The 18,872-nt window shown below is 43.3% G+C and overlaps 1 protein-coding gene across 2 annotated transcripts in view; it reads left to right on the forward strand.

The window, feature by feature from the left end:
* TEP1 (telomerase associated protein 1) overlaps positions 1–18,872 on the forward strand; it is a 174,783-nt gene that overhangs the window by 89,851 nt on the left and 66,060 nt on the right. For both annotated transcript variants that reach the window (XM_032237579.1, XM_032237580.1), the window contains exons 23-27: positions 12,612–12,732; positions 13,883–14,007; positions 15,590–15,706; positions 16,442–16,559; positions 17,561–17,752. In XM_032237579.1, the coding sequence (XP_032093470.1) occupies positions 12,612–12,732; positions 13,883–14,007; positions 15,590–15,706; positions 16,442–16,559; positions 17,561–17,752 (673 nt within the window). The remainder of the gene's footprint in view (positions 1–12,611; positions 12,733–13,882; positions 14,008–15,589; positions 15,707–16,441; positions 16,560–17,560; positions 17,753–18,872) is intronic.

The following is an 18,872-nucleotide window of genomic DNA, read 5'->3' on the forward strand; positions in this document are numbered from 1 at the left end:
AGTTCCCCCCACGTCACTGTCTCTACGGGACAGCTTAGATTCAAACGAATCGTCCAAAAAAGACCCCGGTATAGATGGTCATTCAGGAACTGCCTGAAGGTCCGTCTTCTCACTGCTAAGCCCCGCCTTCTCCCCCAGCTTAGTTTAACTTCTGTGCTAAAGCAGCAAACTAATCTGCTGCTGGAACTGAAAAACCATGCTTGTGTGTTTGCTAGTACTCTCTACCATGTTAGACAAACCATTCTTGGTATTGTATATGTGTCTTATGTGTTATTATGTACATAAAGAGAAGCTTATGAATCCTGCTGCAGGTCCCTTCTGTTACCTATAGTGTAGTCCTCAGTTTACAACCACAATCGAGTCCAATGTTTTTTTATTTCTTCTGCAGTTAGTATTATTTAACAGGATGAAGAGGCAACAGAGTATGACCGCTAGGGCAATCATTTTTCCTATGTAAGTAGCTATTTTATTACTTTGTGTTCTTGTTTCATCCTTAATATAGTAGTAAAGCAATTAAAGTCTTCCTTTCTGTATCTCTTTGTGCAGGCCATTCATTGGAGAAAGGTGATCAGGGGGTGACTCCAACACACAAAAGGACAGTAACCTTTCTTTTCTATTATTTTGTGTGCTTGTTTCATCCTAATGCAGTGCATGCGATTAAAGTCCTCTTTTCTGCATCTCTTTGTGCAGGTTACTGGAGTAAAGGGGGGGGGGTGTACAGAAGTCCACCAAGGCAGTAATCTTCCCTCTGTAAGTAGCTGTCTTTATTGCTGTTTATGCTGGATTCATCCTTAATATCGTAAGTGCAAGTGATTGAAGTCTTCCTTTCTTTGTCTCTTCTTTGTGCAGGTTATTGGAGCAAGGTGGTGAGTGGTGGTGTGCAGAAGATGGAGAAAAGGACAGTAATCTTCAATTTCTATTATTTTTTGTACTTGTTTCATCCTAATGCAATGCATGCGATTAAAGTCCTCTTTTCTGTGTCTCTTTGTGCAGGTTATTGGAGTAAGTGGGGGGGGGGGGGTACAAAAGTCCAGCAAGGCAGTAATCTTCCCTCTGTAAGTAGCTGTCTTTATTGCTGTTTATGCTGGATTCATCCTTAATATAGTAAGTGCAAGCGATTAAAGTCTTCCTTTGTGTGTCTCTTCTTTGTGCAGGTTATTGAAGCAAGGTGGTGAGGTGGTGGTGTGCAGAAGATGGAGAAAAGGACAGTAATCTTCAATTTCTATTATTTTTTGTACTTGTTTCATCCTAATGCAGTGCATGCGATTAAACTCCTCTTTTCTGTGTCTCTTTGTGCAGATTATTGGAGTAAGTGGGGGGGGGTACAGAAGTCCAGCATGGCAGTAATCTTCCCTCTGTAAGTAGCTGTCTTTATTGCTGTTTATGCTGGATTCATCCTTAATATAGTAAGTGCAAGTGCAACAGGTGCAACCAGTAGTAAAAAAAATTGAATTTCACTGCTGCTTCAAAGGCAGCTCTGGGCGGAGCGTATTACAGTAGTCTAACCCAGTGAACATTCAGGATCGCGGAAACCCTTTCAGGAATTCATGAAGTCAACAAATACTTTAAAATATCTCTGATTAATTAAAAACACAGAAACATTGATGTCATAAACAAGAGATGGTGCTCTAACAAGTCTACCCTTCGAGTTTGTTTTTGGTTTCTTTCTTATTTATTTTTATTATTTGTCCATTTTATTATTTTTCTATTTTATTTATTTTTATTTTTGTGGCAAAAGAACACTAAGCATATTTAAACTCAGTTTAATGATGATCAACCAACTACCTCCGCTGGAAGTTGGTTCCAAGCTTCCACCACTCTTTCTGTGAAGTCATACTATCTAATATTATTTTTGAACTTACCACCTCCTGTCAGTTTGAGCTTATGCCCCTGGTACTCTTGATTTTTGCTTAACAATTAATTTATAGTGTAGTAATTATTGATAGGTATAACCCACATAAACCAAAGGTTCAGTGGTGGTATTCAAATAATGTAACAACCGGTTCTCTGCCCTAATGGAGTAGGCGGGGCACAGTGGTCATGTGACTGGGTGGGGGTGGCCAACTCAGTGTCACTCATGTCGATGGGCGCTTCGCCTTAGCTGTTACAATGGTAATAAGGGTTAACTGGAGAGTTTCTATAAGCAGGACAATAAAGATTAGGCTAGAAACAACACCAGAATGTTTCCTTTCTGCCTTCTTTACAGGATTAGCCCTGGAAAGTGGAAAAAAACAAAGTGATATTTCTTCCAACAATCGGTTCTCCGAACTGCTTAGAAAATTAACAACCAGTTCTCCCGAATAGGTGCGAACTGGTTGAATCCCATCACTGCAAAGGTTTTTGTGGTTCACTGTCTGGTCAGAGTATTTTCATAGGTTGGAATAGGGAAGAAGGTCAGCCAATGAATAGACGTGGCAACTGGATCAGCCAATAAGCGCTGTTTGGAAACTGAAACAGTATTTTCTGGAGACAGCAAGGAGCCTGGCGTAGCTTAGTTTAACTTCTGTGCTAAAGCAGCAAACTAGTCTGCTGCTGGAACTGAAAAACCATGCTTGTGTGTTTGCTTGTACTCTCTATCATGTTAGACAAACCATTCTTGGTATTGTATATGTGTCTTATGTGTTATTATGTATATAAAGAGAAGCTTATGAATCCTGCTGCAGGTCCCTTCTGTTATCTATAGTGTAGTCCTCAGTTTACAACCACAATCGAGTCCAATGTTGTTTTATTTCTTCTGCAGTTAGTATTATTTAACAGGATGAAGAGGCAACAGAGTATGACCGCTAGGGCAATCATTTTTCCTATGTAAGTAGCTGTTTTATTACTTTGTGTTCTTGTTTCATCCTTAATATAGTAGTAAAGCAATTAAAGTCTTCCTTTCTGTATCTCTTTGTGCAGGCCATTCATTGGAGAAAGGTGATCAGGGGGTGACTCCAACACACAAAAGGACAGTAACCTTTCTTTTCTATTATTTTGTGTGCTTGTTTCATCCTAATGCAGTGCATGCGATTAAAGTCCTCTTTTCTGTATCTCTTTGTGCAGGTTATTGGAGTAAGGGGGGGGGTGTACAGAAGTCCAGCAAGGCAGTAATCTTCCCTCTGTAAGTAGCTGTCTTTATTGCTGTTTACGCTGGTTTCATCCTTAATATCGTAAGTGCAAGTGATTAAAGTCTTCCTTTCTTTGTCTCTTCTTTGTGCAGGTTATTGGAGCAAGGTGGTGAGGTGGTGGTGTGCAGAAGATGGAGAAAAGGACAGTAATCTTCAATTTCCATTATTTTTTGTACTTGTTTCATCCTAATGCAGTGCATGCGATTAAAGTTCTCTTTTCTGTGTCTCTTTGTGCAGGTTATTGGAGTAGGGGGAGGGGGTACAGAAGTCCACCAAGGCAGTAATCTTCCATCTGTAAGTAGCTGTCTTTATTGCTGTTTACGCTGGTTTCATCCTTAATATCGTAAGTGCAAGTGATTAAAGTCTTCCTTTCTTTGTCTATTCTTTGTGCAGGTTATTGGAGCAAGGTGGTGAGGTGGTGGTGTGCAGAAGATGGAGAAAAGGACAGTAATCTTCAATTTCTATTATTTTTTGTACTTGTTTAATCCTAATGCAGTGCATGCGATTAAAGTCCTCTTTTCTGTCTCTCTTTGGGCAGGTTACTGGAATAAGGGGGGGGGGATTTACCGAAGTCCACCAAGGCAGTAATCTTCCCTCTGTAAGTAGCTGTCTTTATTGCTGTTTACGCTGGTTTCATCCTTAATATCGTAAGTGCAAGTGATTAAAGTCTTCCTTTCGTTGTCTCTTCTTTATGCAGGTTATTGGAGCAAGGTGGTGAGGTGGTGGTGTGCAGAAGATGGAGAAAAGGACAGTAATCTTCCTTTTCGATGACTTTTTGTGCTTGTTTTATCCTAATGCAGTGCATGCGATTAAAGTCCTCTTTTCTGTGTCTCTTTGGGCAGGTTATTGGAGTAAGGTGGGTGGGGTACAGAAGTCCAGAATGGCAGTAATCTTCCCTCTGTAAGTAGCTGTCGTTATTGCTGTTTATGCTGGATTCATCCTTAATATAGTAAGTGCAAGTGCAAGGGGTCAACCAGTAGTAAAAAAAATTGAATTTCACTGCTGCTTCAAAGGCAGCCCTGGTCGGAGCGTATTACAGTAGTCTCACCCAGTGAACCTTCAGGATCGCGGAAACCCTTTCAGGAATTCATGAAGTCAACAAATACTTTAAAATATCTCTGATTAATTAAAAACACAGAAACATAGAAAAAACTGATGTCATAAACAAGAGATGGTGCTCTAACAAGTCTACCCTTCGAGTTTGTTTTTGGTTTCTTTCTTATTTATTTTTCTTATTTGTCCATTTTATTATTTTTCTATTTTATTCTTTTTCTATTTTATTTATTTTTTATTTTGTGGCAAAAGAACACTAAGCATATTTAAACTCAGTTTAATGATGATCAACCAACTACCTCCGCTGGAAGTTGGTTCCAAGCTTCCACCACTCTTTCTGTGAAGTCATACTATCTAATATTATTTTTGAACTTACCTCCTGCTGTCAGTTTGAGCTTATGCCCCTGGTACTCTTGATTTTTGCTTAACAATTAATTTATAGTGTAGTAATTATTGGTAGGTATAACCCACATAAACCAAAGGTTCAGTGGTGGTATTCAAATAACGTAACAACCGGTTCTCTGCCCTAATGGAGTAGGCGGGGCACAGTGGTCATGTGACTGAGTGGGGGTGGCCAACTCAGTGTCACTCATGTCGATGGGCGCTTCGCCTTAGCTGTTACAATGGTAATAAGGGTTAACTGGAGAGGCAGTTTCTGTAAGCAGGACAATAAAGATTAGGCTAGAAACAACACCAGAATGTTTCCTTTCTGCCTTCTTTACAGGATTAGCCCTGGAAAGTGGAAAAAAACGAAGTGAGATTTCTTCCAACAATCGGTTCTCCGAACTGCTTAGAAACTTAACAACCATTTCTCCCGAATAGGTGCGAATTGGTTGAATCCCATCACTGCAAAGGTTTTTGTGGTTCACTGTCTGGTCAGAGTATATTCATAGATTGGAATAGGGAAGGAGGTCAGCCAATGAATAGACGTGGGAACTGGATCAGCCAATAAGCGCTGTTTGGAAACTGAAACAGTATTTGCTGGAGACAGCAAGGAGCCTGGCGTAGCTTAGTTTAACTTCTGTGCTAAAGCAGCAAACTAATCTGCTGCTGGAACTGAAAAACCATGCTTGTGTGTTTGCTTGTAATCTCTACCATGTTAGACAAACCATTCTTGGTATTGTATATGTGTCTTATGTGTTATTATGTATATAAAGAGAAGCTTATGAATCCTGCTGCAGGTCCCTTGTGTTACCTATAGTGTAGTCCTCAGTTTACAACCACAATCGAGTCCAATGTTGTTTTATTTCTTCTGCAGTTAGTATTATTTAACAGGATGAAGAGGCAACAGAGTATGACCGGTAGGGCAATCATTTTTCCTATGTAAGTAGATGTTTTATTACTTTGTGTTCTTGTTTCATCCTTAATATAGTAGTAAAGCAATTAAAGTCTTCCTTTCTGTATCTCTTTGTGCAGGCCATTCATTGGAGAAAGGTGATCAGGGGGTGACTCCAACACACAAAAGGACAGTAACCTTTCTTTTCTATTATTTTGTGTGCTTGTTTCATCCTAATGCAGTGCATGCGATTAAAGTCCTCTTTTCTGTGTCTCTTTGTGCAGGTTATTGGAGTAAGGGGGGGGGGGGTACAGAAGTCCAGCAAGGCAGTAATCTTCCCTCTGTAAGTAGTTGTCTTTAATGCTGTTTATGCTGGATTCATCCTTAATATAGTAAGTGCAAGTGATTAAAGTCTTCCTTTCTGTGTCTCTTCTTTGTGCAGGTTATTGGAGCAATGTGGTGAGGTGGTGGTGCAGAAGATGGAGAAAAGGACAGTAATCTTCAATTTCCATTATTTTTTGTACTTGTTTCATCCTAATGCAGTGCATGCGATTAAAGTTCTCTTTTCTGTGTTTCTTTGTGCAGGTTATTGGAGTAAGGGAGGGTGCAGAAGTCCATCAAGGCAGTAATCTTCCCTCTGTAAGTAGCTGTCTTTATTGCTGTTTATGCTGGATTCATCCTTAATATAGTAAGTGCAAGCGATTAAAGTCTTCCTTTCTGTGTCTCTTCTTTGTGTAGGTTATTGGAGCAAAGTGGTGAGGTGGTGGTGCAGAAGATGGAGAAAAGGACAGTAATCTTCAATTTCTATTATTTTTTGTACTTGTTTCATCCTAATGCAGTGCATGCGATTAAACTCCTCTTTTCTGTATCTCTTTGTGCAGGTTATTGGAGTAAGGGAGGGTGCAGAAGTCCATCAAGGCAGTAATCTTCCCTCTGTAAGTAGCTGTCTTTATTGCTGTTTATGCTGGATTCATCCTTAATATAGTAAGTGCAAGCGATTAAAGTCTTCCTTTCTGTGTCTCTTCTTTGTGTAGGTTATTGGAGCAAAGTGGTGAGGTGGTGGTGCAGAAGATGGAGAAAAGGACAGTAATCTTCAATTTCTATTATTTTTTGTACTTGTTTCATCCTAATGCAGTGCATGCGATTAAACTCCTCTTTTTTGTGTCTCTTTGTGCAAGTTATTGGAGTAAGGTGGTAGGGTGCAGAAGTCCAGCAAAGCAATAATCTTCCCTCTGTAAGTAGCTGTCTTTATTGCTGTTTATGCTGGATTCATCCTTAATATAATAAGTTCAAGCGATTAAAGTCTTCCTTTCTGTGTCTCTTCTTTGTGTAGGTTATTGGAGCAAAGTGGTGAGGTGGTGATGCAGAAGATGGAGAAAAGGACAGTAATCTTCAATTTCTATTATTTTTTGTACTTGTTTCATCCTAATGCAGTGCATGCGATTAAACTCCTCTTTTTTGTGTCTCTTTGTGCAAGTTATTGGAGTAAGGTGGTAGGGTGCAGAAGTCCAGCAAAGCAATAATCTTCCCTCTGTAAGTAGCTGTCTTTATTGCTGTTTATGCTGGATTCATCCTTAATATAATAAGTTCAAGCGATTAAAGTCTTCCTTTCTGTGTCTCTTCTTTGTGTAGGTTATTGGAGCAAAGTGGTGAGGTGGTGGTGCAGAAGATGGAGAAAAGGACAGTAATCTTCAATTTCTATTATTTTTTGTACTTGTTTCATCCTAATGCAGTGCATGCGATTAAACTCCTCTTTTTTGTGTCTCTTTGTGCAAGTTATTGGAGTAAGGTGGTAGGGTGCAGAAGTCCAGCAAAGCAATAATCTTCCCTCTGTAAGTAGCTGTCTTTATTGCTGTTTATGCTGGATTCATCCTTAATATAGTAAGTGCAAGCGATTAAAGTCTTCCTTTCTGTGTCTCTTCTTTGTGTAGGTTATTGGAGCAAAGTGGTGAGGTGGTGGTGCAGAAGATGGAGAAAAGGACAGTAATCTTCAATTTCTATTATTTTTTGTACTTGTTTCATCCTAATGCAGTGCATGCGATTAAACTCCTCTTTTTTGTGTCTCTTTGTGCAAGTTATTGGAGTAAGGTGGTAGGGTGCAGAAGTCCAGCAAAGCAATAATCTTCCCTCTGTAAGTAGCTGTCTTTATTGCTGTTTATGCTGGATTCATCCTTAATATAGTAAGTGCAAGCGATTAAAGTCTTCCTTTGTGTGTCTCTTCTTTGTGCAGGTTATTGAAGCAAGGTGGTGAGGTGGTGGTGCAGAAGATGGAGAAAATGACAGTAATCTTGCTTTTCTATTATTTTGTGTGCTTGTTTCATCCTAATGCAGTGCATGCAATGGAAGAGTTCGTTTCTGTGTCTCTTCTTTGTGCAGGCCATTCATTGGAGTCAGTGATATTGAAGACTGGCAAGGACAGTCATCTTCCTTCTGTAAGTAGGTCTTTTATTGGTTTTTGTACTTATTTTAATTTTATTTAAGTAGTAATTTCACAAAAATAATAAATTTCCTCTTTTATATCTTTTTGTAGATCATCCATTGGGGCAAAGAATTCAGTGACACAGTCTTGGCCACTATCACCCAGTCACATGACTGGCAAGCCACTCCCACCCGGTCACATAACTGCCAAGCCACCCCCACCCGGTCACATGGCTGGCAAGCCACTCCCACCCGGTCACATGGCCGGCAAGCCACTCCCACTCAGTCACATATACAGCACAAAGCAGGCCATGCCTACAGAAGAGGTTCCAAATGTTTTTGAAACCACCATTGATAAATCGGTAACTGATGCAGCAGGATTCATAAGCTTGTCTTTATGTACATAATAACACATAAGACACATATACAATACCAAGAATGGTTTGTCTAACATGATAGAGAGTACAAGCAAACACACAAGCATGGTTTTTCAGTTCCAGCAGCAGACTAGTTTGCTGCTTTAGCACAGAAGTTAAACTAAGCTACGCCAGGCTCCTTGCTGTCTCCAGCAAATACTGTTTCAGTTTCCAAACAGCACTTATTGGCTGATCCAGTTGCCACGTCTATTCATTGGCTGACCTTCTTCCCTATTCCAATCTATAAATATACTCTGACCAGACAGTGAACCACAAAAACCTTTGCAGTGATGGGATTCAGCCAGTTCGCACCTATTCGGGAGAACTGGTTGTTAATTTTCTAAGCAGTTCGGAGAACCGATTGTTGGAAGAAATATCACTTTGTTTTTTTCCACTTTCCAGGGCTAATCCTGTAAAGAAGGCAGAAAGGAAACATTCTGGTGTTGTTTCTAGCCTAATCTTTATTGTCCAGCTTACAGAAACTGCCTCTCCAGTTAACCCTTATTACCATTGTAACAGCTAAGGCGAAGCGCCCATCGACATGAGTGACACTGAGTTGGCCACCCCCACCCAGTCACATGACCACTGTGCCCCGCCTACTCCATTATGGCAGAGAACCGGTTGTTACATTATTTGAATACCACCACTGAACCTTTGGCTTATGTGGGTTATACCTATCAATAATTACTACAGTATAAATTAATTGTTAAGCAAAAATCAAGAGTACCAGGGGCATAAGCTCAAACTGACAGCAGGAGGTAAGTTCAAAAATAATATTAGATAGTATGACTTCACAGAAAGAGTGGTGGAAGCTTGGAACCAACTTCCAGCGGAGGTAGTTGGTTGATCATCATTAAACTGAGTTTAAATATGCTTAGTGTTCTTTTGCCACAAAAATAAAATAAATAAAAATAGAAAAATAATAAAATGGACAAATAATAAAAATAAATAAGAAAGAATCCAAAAACAAACTCGAAGGGTAGACTTGTTAGAGCACCATCTCTTGTTTATGACATCAGTTTTTCCTATGTTTCTGTGTTTTTAATTAATCAGAGATATTTTAAAGTATTTGTGACTTCATTAATTCCTGAAAGGGTTTCCGCGATCCTGAAGGTTCACTGGGTTAGACTACTGTAATACGCTCTGCCCAGGGCTGCCTTTGAAGCAGCAGTGAAATTCAATTTTTTTTTACTACTGGTTCTGTGGGCATGGCTTGGTGGGTGTGACGGGGGAAGGATACTGCAAAATCTCCATTCCCTCCCCACTCTGGAGCAAGCCAGAGGTGGTTGTTAAGTCCTCGGACTTATGAATGACAGCTCGGCAACAGCCAGGCGCGCCGGAACAAATCAGGTGCGACCTGCTGTGTGTGGGCTGTCAAACGCGCGGCTATTGGTCTCCCTGCTTGACAGCTCCGTATAAATAGCTGTCAAGCAGGGAGGGGGTTCCGGTGTACTCCTCTATCGCTTATGAATGTCTTGTTAATAAACAGTTGTGTTTAACTCCCCTCAGACGCCTCCTGCCTCATCCTTCTAGGGGATTTAACACTGGCAACGAGCTGGTGGGATCTTGGCTCTGAGCTACAACCTACAGAGGCAAACAAACTTAGTCTGTTAGGCGCTCCGTACTGCCGGACAATTCTAGCCGCGTCTCGCTACAGTTTAAACGGCATCTAGCTATGGCCGCAATGCCTCCGTTCGCTCTGTTCGGGACTGCCGGCGAATCATGGGCTGCCTTCCTGAAGCGTTTTGAATGCTTTCTTATAGCTAATAACCGGCAGGGGTATTCGCAGGCTTGGAAGTGCAGCTTCTTCCTCAGTGCCTGTGGCCCCGAGATGTTCGGGACGGCCCGCTCCTTCCCGGCCCCGAGACCTGTTTACGAGCTTAGCTGGGACATCAAAACTACACCAGTTGTTGGCTATCACGTTATGGAAAGAGCAGAAGTATTGTGAATCTCGCTATTACTTCCTGCACTCGACAGACGGTGAAGGTTGCGCAAATATGTTGGTAGAATATTCCTCCACCAAGGGATATCGCAGCGAAATGGACGTGTTTATGGCTCAAGCTGTGTTGCAATTCCTCTGCTTGAAAAACAAAACCAGTGCCTTAGTGGTTTTCACGACGTACACGGAGAAGCACCCTTCCATAGAAAGCGCCCCCCCTTTGTACAGCCCTGTCCGGGCAAGCAGCTAGGGCATGCTGATGCCCTCAGCCGCTGCCCCCTTCCCTGCACTGACCCGCAGCCGGTCCCATATCTGTCTGTCCTCTCCATTGCCGAGTTGGACCTTCCTCTCTCTGCCACTGATGTGGCCGCCCACTCAAAAGCTGACCCTGTCCTCTCCCAGGTTATGGCATGGGTCCTGAGGGGCTGGCCTACAGGGGGCGTCTCTCCGGAGTGCCGCCCCTTTAAAACTCATCAGCTGGAGCTGTCACTCCACTGCGGTTGCCTATTGTGGGGTGACCGGGTGGTCATCCCTTCTGCCCTCCGTTACCAGGTCCTCCAGCATCTCCATGCAGACCACCCTGGGGTGGCACACATGAAAGCTCTGGCCTGGAGTTATGTCTGGTGGCCCTGCTTGGATGATGACATCGAGGCCTGGGTAGGGAGGTGCGAGCCCACCCAACTCCCCCCTCTGCCTCCTCCTGGGAGTGGGAGGTGCCTTGTGGGCCCTGGTCCCGCCTTCACCTTGATTTTGCGGGTCCCTTCCACGGCCAGGTATTCCTGGTCGCTGTGGATCCGCCACACGGCGGTCACAAGGAGGCTTTGGGCCGTTTGGACCATGGCGACTGGCAGGCAAAGGTGGATGCTTACCTAATGGCTCAGCACTCCACCCCTTGCCCCCTCACACAGCAAAGCCCCACGGAGTTGTTGATGGGTCGGCATCTGCGGACCACCCTGGATAGACTACACCCCCTCTATTCAGGAATTCAGCCTGGCAACCTGGGCACCCCTCCTGTTCTTTTGCTGTGGGGGATATGGTGTGGGCCCGGAACTACTCAGGGGACCCCTGGTGGATGCCTGCCACCGTTACTGATGTAACCGGCCCCTGTTCCTACAGGTCCACCTACCCGATGGCTGCGCGTAGCGGCGCTACCTGGATCAACTGAGGCGCCGCCACCCTCCAGAGGCCTCCAGTCAATCCGACATGCAGAGGCCAGCCGCCGACGTCTTGCAGCCTTCCCCGGATCTGCCACTGTTTCCGCAAGACACTTCATCAATAGCCTTCCCCGAGTCAGGCCTTCCCTGCCCGGGCGCCGGGACTCAGCACCCCTTTGCCGCAGCTCAATCCGCCCTCGCTCTCCCTCGTTCCGCCCAGTTAGGCCTTCCGTTGTCAGGCCTCCCAAACCCCCAGGCCGCCAACCGGCCTGTTCAAAGAAACCCGCCGGCCCAAGCTACGCCCCCTTTGCCCGGCCTACCTTTTCCGAGGATTCCGCCTCTTGGCCTAGGCCGCAGTGATGTCACCCAGAGCTCCACTCCATCCAGGGAGGAACTACTATGGGGACGTCTTACCTCTCCAGCGCTGCCTCTTCAACTGAGGCGTTCTGGGCGTGTCCGCCATCCGCCCGCCTACCTGCAAGTGTATACATGCGTCACTTTGACACATGCGCCCTCGCTGGGGGGGGGAAGAGATGTTAAGTCCTCGGACTTACGAATGACAGCTCGGCAACAGCCAGGCGCGCCGGAAACAATCAGGTGCGACCTGCTGTGCCCGGGCTGTCAAACGCACGGCTATTGGTCTCCCTGCTTGACAGCTCTGTATAAATAGCTGTCAAGCAGGGACGTGGTGCTGGTCTACTTCTCTATCGCTTGTGAATGCCCTGTTAATAAACAGTTGTGTTTAACTCACCTTAGACGCCTCCTGCCTCATCCTTCTAGGGGATTTAACAGTGGTATTTCCCAGTTCTTCCCACTACTCAAAATTTCTGTTACCGGTTCTCCAGAACCTGTTAGAAGCTGCTGAATTTCACCCCTGCTTTGAAGATAGGAAAAGTGCCTCCATTTCTAACTACTTGAACAATTACGATCGGTCCTTTCTAAATTTCTTCCTCTGACCATTGATCTGTTAGGAGGTCTCCTGCCTCTCTTGTCTGATTGTTTCCTAGGCAACATATCTTCCCCTTGGCCCTCACGGTCATTCACACATTCCATTAGACTCTTGAAGTCTCTTTTGAAATTATTATTCTGCAAATAAAGAAGCACAACATTCTGTGATGTGCTGAGAGACCAATTCCTGTTAAAAACAGTCCTCCTGCCTGGATGTCCTCATGTACATCTAGGAAGGGGATGGGATTGAAGCCAAACTGAGGAATGGGATGAGAGAGTCACCAAGGTCTCTTTCTTTAGGCAGGTGGAATTGTGTCTGTCCGAAGTCTCCCGGAGCGACCTTTTCATTGGAATTCTTGGACAGCGCTACGGACAGGTCCCGAAGGAGACTTCCTTGCCGGAGGAGCCGCAGTATGAATGGGTGAGAGATGATACTGATGTGAATCTTGGGATGTTGATGATCCAGAAGAATGTTTCTTGACCTCAGAAATTAATGCATGGATTTCAACTTCCAGAATCCCCAGTCAGCATTTGGATTGTTGATGGTCCAGAACAATGTTTCTCAATCTCAGCGACGACTTTAAAATGCATCGACTTCAACTCCCAGAATTCCCCAGCCAACATCCTGTTGTTGATCCAGAATAGTATTTCTCAATTTTAGAAGCTAAATGCATGGATTTCAACTCCAGAATTCCACAGCCAATGTCTGGGCTGTTGATGATCCAGAATAGTGTTTCTCTATCTCAATGACTTTAAGATGGGTGGGAATTCTGGGAGTTGAAGTCCGCACATCTGAAATTTGCCGAGGTTGAGAAACACTAATCGGAGAAGGTGCTAAATGAAAACTTCCTTTCCCAAAGGAACAAGAAAATAAGCATCAATTGGATGTGAAGAAAGTAGTGATTTAGCATTTGCCTATTGGGATGTGTGTGTCACATTAGCAGAGATTTGCATAATTTGGGTTTTACAAGCAGACAGGTCTGGTGGGATTTTGTGGCCCCAACAGTTGTTAGGACAAGGTCCATAACATAGAGGCAGAGTAGAATAGAGTAGGGTAAGGTAGGGTAGGATAGGGTAGCGTAGAGTAGAGAAGAGTTGAGTAGAGTTGAGTTGTGTAGAGTAGAGTAGATAGAGTGTAGGGTAGAGTAGAATGTAGGGTAGAGTAGAATGTAGGGTAGAGTAGGGTAGGGTAGGGTTACTCTACCCTACACTCTATTCTATCCTACCCCACCCTAGGGTAGAACAGGACAGGACAGGACAGGTGAGTTTATTTGGCCAGGTGTACATGCAAAGCAACAGAGTAATAATAATCATAATAATTATACCAATAAGGGGGGTAGTAGAGAAGATGAGAAGGCTAATAATACTACAGTTTTATATCATGGGTAAATATACTTAGATATGAGATAGCATTGTGGGCCTAATTAATCGCCTTAATGAGTGTTGACAGGAAAGGCAGAAAATTAAGAGAATCAAGGTTTAACTAGAGCTAAATGTGACCAAAGAAGAAAACAACAACTGTTGAGAAAGTTCTCAGAATAAAAACTACTGTTTAAATATTCTCTCTGCAGGTGAAAACATACCCATCAGGCCGCTCCATCACCGAGCTGGAGGCTGTTCAATTCCTGAATGGCAACCATGACCCCACAGCAGAATCTAGGGCATTCTTCTATGTACGAGAGCCTGACTTTCTTGGGTAAATAATTCCTCTCAACTAATTTGCAGATGCTACGAGCACCTTTCCACTTACTAGAAGGCCTGGTGGCACAGTGGTTAGAATGCAGCACTGCAGGCTAGCTGTGACCACAGCCTGGAGTTTGATGTGGCTCCACAACCTTCCATTCTCAATAAAATGAGGAGCCAGATTTTTGGGGACAATATGCTGATCTTGTAAACTGCCCGGAAAATACTACAAAGCCCTAGGGCGCAGAGTATATAAATCTTATTGCTATTGTTACTTAAATCTAATCCACGTACTTAATAAAAAGGATATATTTGTAGGCACTAGAAGGAACACATTCCTTCCTTCCTTCCTTTCCTTCCTTTCTTCCTTCCTTCCTTCCCTCCCCCTCCCTCCCTCTCTCTCTTTTTTCTTTCTTTCTTTCCTTCCTTTTCTCCCTCTTTCTTTCTTTCCTTCCTTCCTCTCCTTCCTTCCTTCCTTTCCTTCCTTTCCTTCCCTCCCCTTCCTTCCCTCTTTCTTTCCTTTCTTTCCTTCCTTCCTTCCTGTCCTCCCTCCCTCTTTCTTTCTTTCTTTCTTTCTTTCTCTTTCTTTCTTTCTTTCTTTCTTTCTTTCTTTCTTTCCTTCCTTCCTTCCTTCCTTTCCTCCTTCCCTTCTTTCTTTCTTTCTTTCTTTCTTTCTTTCTTTCTTTCTTTCTTTCTTTCTTTCTTTCTTTCTTTCTTATTTTTGTCATGTTTATGCAGAATATATTGGAAGTGGTGACCGTATCAGAGCTGTGTGCAACAAAATATCATTTTAATATGTGCTGATAAGTGTTCATTTAAAGTGACAATAAAATCTAATAGAGCTGTACAGCACTCTCTGTACAGTTTACAGAGTCAGCTTATTGCCCCCAACAATCTGGGTCCTCATTTTACAGACCTCGGAAGAATGGAAGGCTGAATCAACCTTCCTGTCAGGATCGAACACCAGGTGATAGGCGGAGTTTTGCCTGCAATGCTGCATTCTAACCACTGTGGCACCAGATTGATAACATTACCCATTGCCTCCAGTTCTTTGTTGTGGCCCGCAGCAGATTCTGACAGTGAGGAGGTTGGGGAGGGACATGGGCCAGTCCTGGAGTCTGGGGAAGGCTTTGTGTCGGAGGCAGAGATGGGGCCAGAGCCATATGCCAGTTATCAGCTGCCTTCAGAGCCAGACATCAGTGAGGCAGATGAACAGCTGGAGCCTGTGCACATGAGCAGTTGCCAGATGAAGGGAACAGCTAAAGAACAGGGGTCGACTTGGGAGTAAAGCCACAGGTGGACGATGAATGGGCCCCTCCCGGTCTGGTAGCTCTCCAAGCCAGATGAGGTCTGTGACTGTAAATCTTCCCTCGAAAGACTTTGCTGTATGTGAATGAGCAGAATTCACAGTCAATTAATAAAAGGAGTTTTTGTCTTGGGACAAGGAGCTTGCTGCATGCTATCGGGAAGCCTCAGTCAGAACATTCTTTTCCACACCTTCAAATGCTGCTTTTTAACCTCAACAGCAATTCTCACAGAAGGTGGATTGTCTTAATCATACATTTTGAGCAGTCTGTTTGTCTCGCCCTTCTCAGCTCCGTACCAGAAGCGTGGAAGAAAGATTTTGGAGCTGAATCAGAAGAAGCTGCCCAACGCATGTCTGATTTGAAGGAACATCTCAGGAAACATGGGAGCTTGGCTGCCTTTAGCAGGTAAAGGATGTGACAATTGTGTATGTACAACTGGGGTAGCTGCCGAGTAAGAGGGAGAACATATAGGTGCTCCTCGAATTAACGACCACAACCGAGCCCAACGTTTTTGTTGCTAAGTGAGACAGTGAAGGGAATTTTGTCCTATGTTATGACTTTTCTTGCCACAGCTGTTAAGTCGATCAGTGCAGTTGTTAAGTTATTGACACGGTTGTTAAGTGGATCTGGCTTCCTTATTGACTTTGCATGTCAGAAGGTCGCAAAAATAGGAATAGCACTTAGACTTATATGCCACTTCATAGTGTTTTTACAACCCTCTCTAAGCGGCTTAGAGTCAGCTTATTGGCCTCCCAACAATGTGTGTCCTCATTTTACCCACCACGGGACGATGGAAGGCTGAGATAACTTTCAGCCTGGTGAGATTCGAACTGCCAAACTGCAGGAAGCCGGCGATCAGCAGAAGTAGCCTGCAGTACTACACTCTCACCACTACGCCACCGTGGCTCTTCAAGGCTGATCACATGACCCTTGGACACTGCAACCGTCATAAGTACATGCCAGTTGCCAAGCCTCTGAATTCTGATTGTGTGACCATAGGTTGTAAGTGTGTTGCAAAGGTTGTAAGTGTGAAAAATGGTCATAAGTCATTTTTTTCAGTGCCGTTGTAACTTTGAATGAATGGTTGTAAGTTGAGAACTACCTGTAATGTGCCCTAACCTGGCCCTTTTTTTTTTCTAGCTATGGCTGTCAGTGGGGTGGAGTTGCCCAAGGCCAGCCTTTTGTGAAAGGCCTTGAAGATTTTGGCCACAGAGTCTTGCAGGATGTGTGGAAATGCCTCCAGAACCACTTCATTGAAGTATCTACTATTTTTTTTACCAATAAAGGAAATATTTATATCTTGGGGTTGAAATAAGGGTTCCTTGGCGCTCTCCGAACTTGGTTGTTTTCTTGCAAATGTTTCATTACCCAAACTAGGTATAGTGGTACCTCGGTACTTGTCCATAATTGGCTCCGGGAGGCACGATGAGTACCAAAAACAATGAGTAGCAAACAAAATTTTCCATAAGGAACAATGTAAATAAATTTGATTTAACTCTCAAACCAAAGGCAGTGCACATTTTGGGACAATATGTAAAAAAATAGGATTGTATATCACTACCTGAGATAGGATAGGATTGTATATCACTACAAATTAATACATACTTAGATTAAATAAAATAAAAGCTTCACTTTGTCTCAGGAGTGAAATCCAGCAAGTTCTGGAGAACCGGTAGTGGAAATTTTGAGTAGTTCAGAGAACTGGCAAATTGCCACCTCTGGCTGGCCCCAGAGTGGGGAGGGAATGTAGATTTTGTGGTATCCTTCCCTTGCCACATGCACCAAGCCACACCACGCCCACCAAGCCATGCCCATAGAACCGGTAGTAAAAAAATTGAATTTCACCACTGCTTCATCTGTATTGATGAGGAAAAAAAGGAAAAAATACACAAAGTGATCACAGAAGGTAATCTAAGACTTCAAGGGGATGTACACAGGAAAATAGTTACCATATGACTAACATGCCAGCCTCTGATTTGCTGGAAATGATAGCGGGTCATGAGGCAAAGAACACCGACGAGTTCTAGCTTGCACGTTGAATATCAAACAAACAACAAGTACCGGGGCAAAATTTTCTCATCAAAAGGCATTGAGTACCAAATTCGATGAATTTCCAAGCAGTTGAACTGAACTGCACTGTATCATCAATCAAGCTCAGAGAAGTATCAAGACTCTTTCAAAGCTCTGCTATAGTTGAGCTTGTCAAGAAAGTTTATTCAGAAATAAACTGAGCTTTATTTCTCTCGTCTCTCAACTTAGGGAGGTGAATCTGAACTCCCAACAGGTTCAAAGGAAGAAGAAGGAAACACTCTGCAAGAATCTTTCCAGGAATCTCAGCAAAGGAGATTTTGTGCCCGGACGAAGCTTCTGAATACCACAGCAGCTCAGATGCGTGGTGGCAAGCTTTATGTTGTGAGCGGTGAACCTGGCCAGGGAAAGACAGTTTTTTTGGTGAGCACAAAGGGAAGGTTGAAGCAGTGGGGAGATCTGGAGAACTTGGAACAAGATATGGAGATATGGAAACTTAATATATAGCAGTGATGGCTAACCTTGTTGTTGTATGCCAAAAGTTAGTCTGGAAAGAAGGGAAAAGTTTTTTATAGGGTGATATGATTAAAAGCTAGACTAAGTGATAGAAATAAAGGGAATATTAATGTACTACATTTGTATTTGATAAAATGGAAGTAATAATGAGAAATAGAATAATTAAATAATGAAAGATTGTAATCTAATATAGATCTATATTATTATGTGAATTATATACCGTATTTTTCGGAGTATAAGATGCACCTTCTTCCCTCAAAGAGTGAAAATCTGGGTGTGTCTTATACACTGAATACAGCATTTTTGCCTCCCAAAACACCGCCCCCTTTGGAAAAATGGCTGGGCATAGCCTTTGGGAGGCTTCCAGAGTGCTCTCGGGGGATGGGGAGGGGAAAAAATGAGTGAAAAATGGTCCATTTTTTGCTCATTTTCCCGCCCCCCAGCCCCCAGGAGCACTGTATAAGCCTCCTAAAGGCTATGCACGCCCTTTTTGGCAAAAAACAGCTGGTTTTTTCCTTCCCCCCCTCCCAGCCCCTAAGATCACTCTACAAGCTTCCTAAAGACTATGCATGACCTTTTTTTGACAAAAAAATCGGGCCCATTTTGCGAAAAAAGGGGCGTTTTGGGGATTTTTTTCTTTCTTTTCTTAATTTTTTTTTCTAATATGCCTATTCAAAACCTTGGTGCATCTTATACTCCCATGCGTCTTATACTCTGAAAAATACGGTAAATTGATTGAATTGAATATCCAATCTGATCGGTTTTGTTTGTATTGGAATACATGGTGCCCAGGTGCCACACTGTTCATACAATGATTTGACATTTTTATTTAAAAAAAAAAACTTGGGGACAAAAGAGAGACAAAGGGTTTTGTTGGAGAACTTGAGGCATATTCATTCCCCTCTGTGGGAGATGAACTTTTGCCTCCTTGTGTTTTGATAAAACTTGGACTGAAATGCTCCCCAAGAGAAAATTCTCCAACCAGGAAGGACTAGTGATTGGGTTGGTATTTGAGGTTGGCCGCTTT

This window comes from Thamnophis elegans, chromosome Z, assembly GCF_009769535.1.
Source record: "Thamnophis elegans isolate rThaEle1 chromosome Z, rThaEle1.pri, whole genome shotgun sequence".
NCBI classification, from domain to species: Eukaryota; Metazoa; Chordata; class Lepidosauria; order Squamata; family Colubridae; genus Thamnophis; species Thamnophis elegans.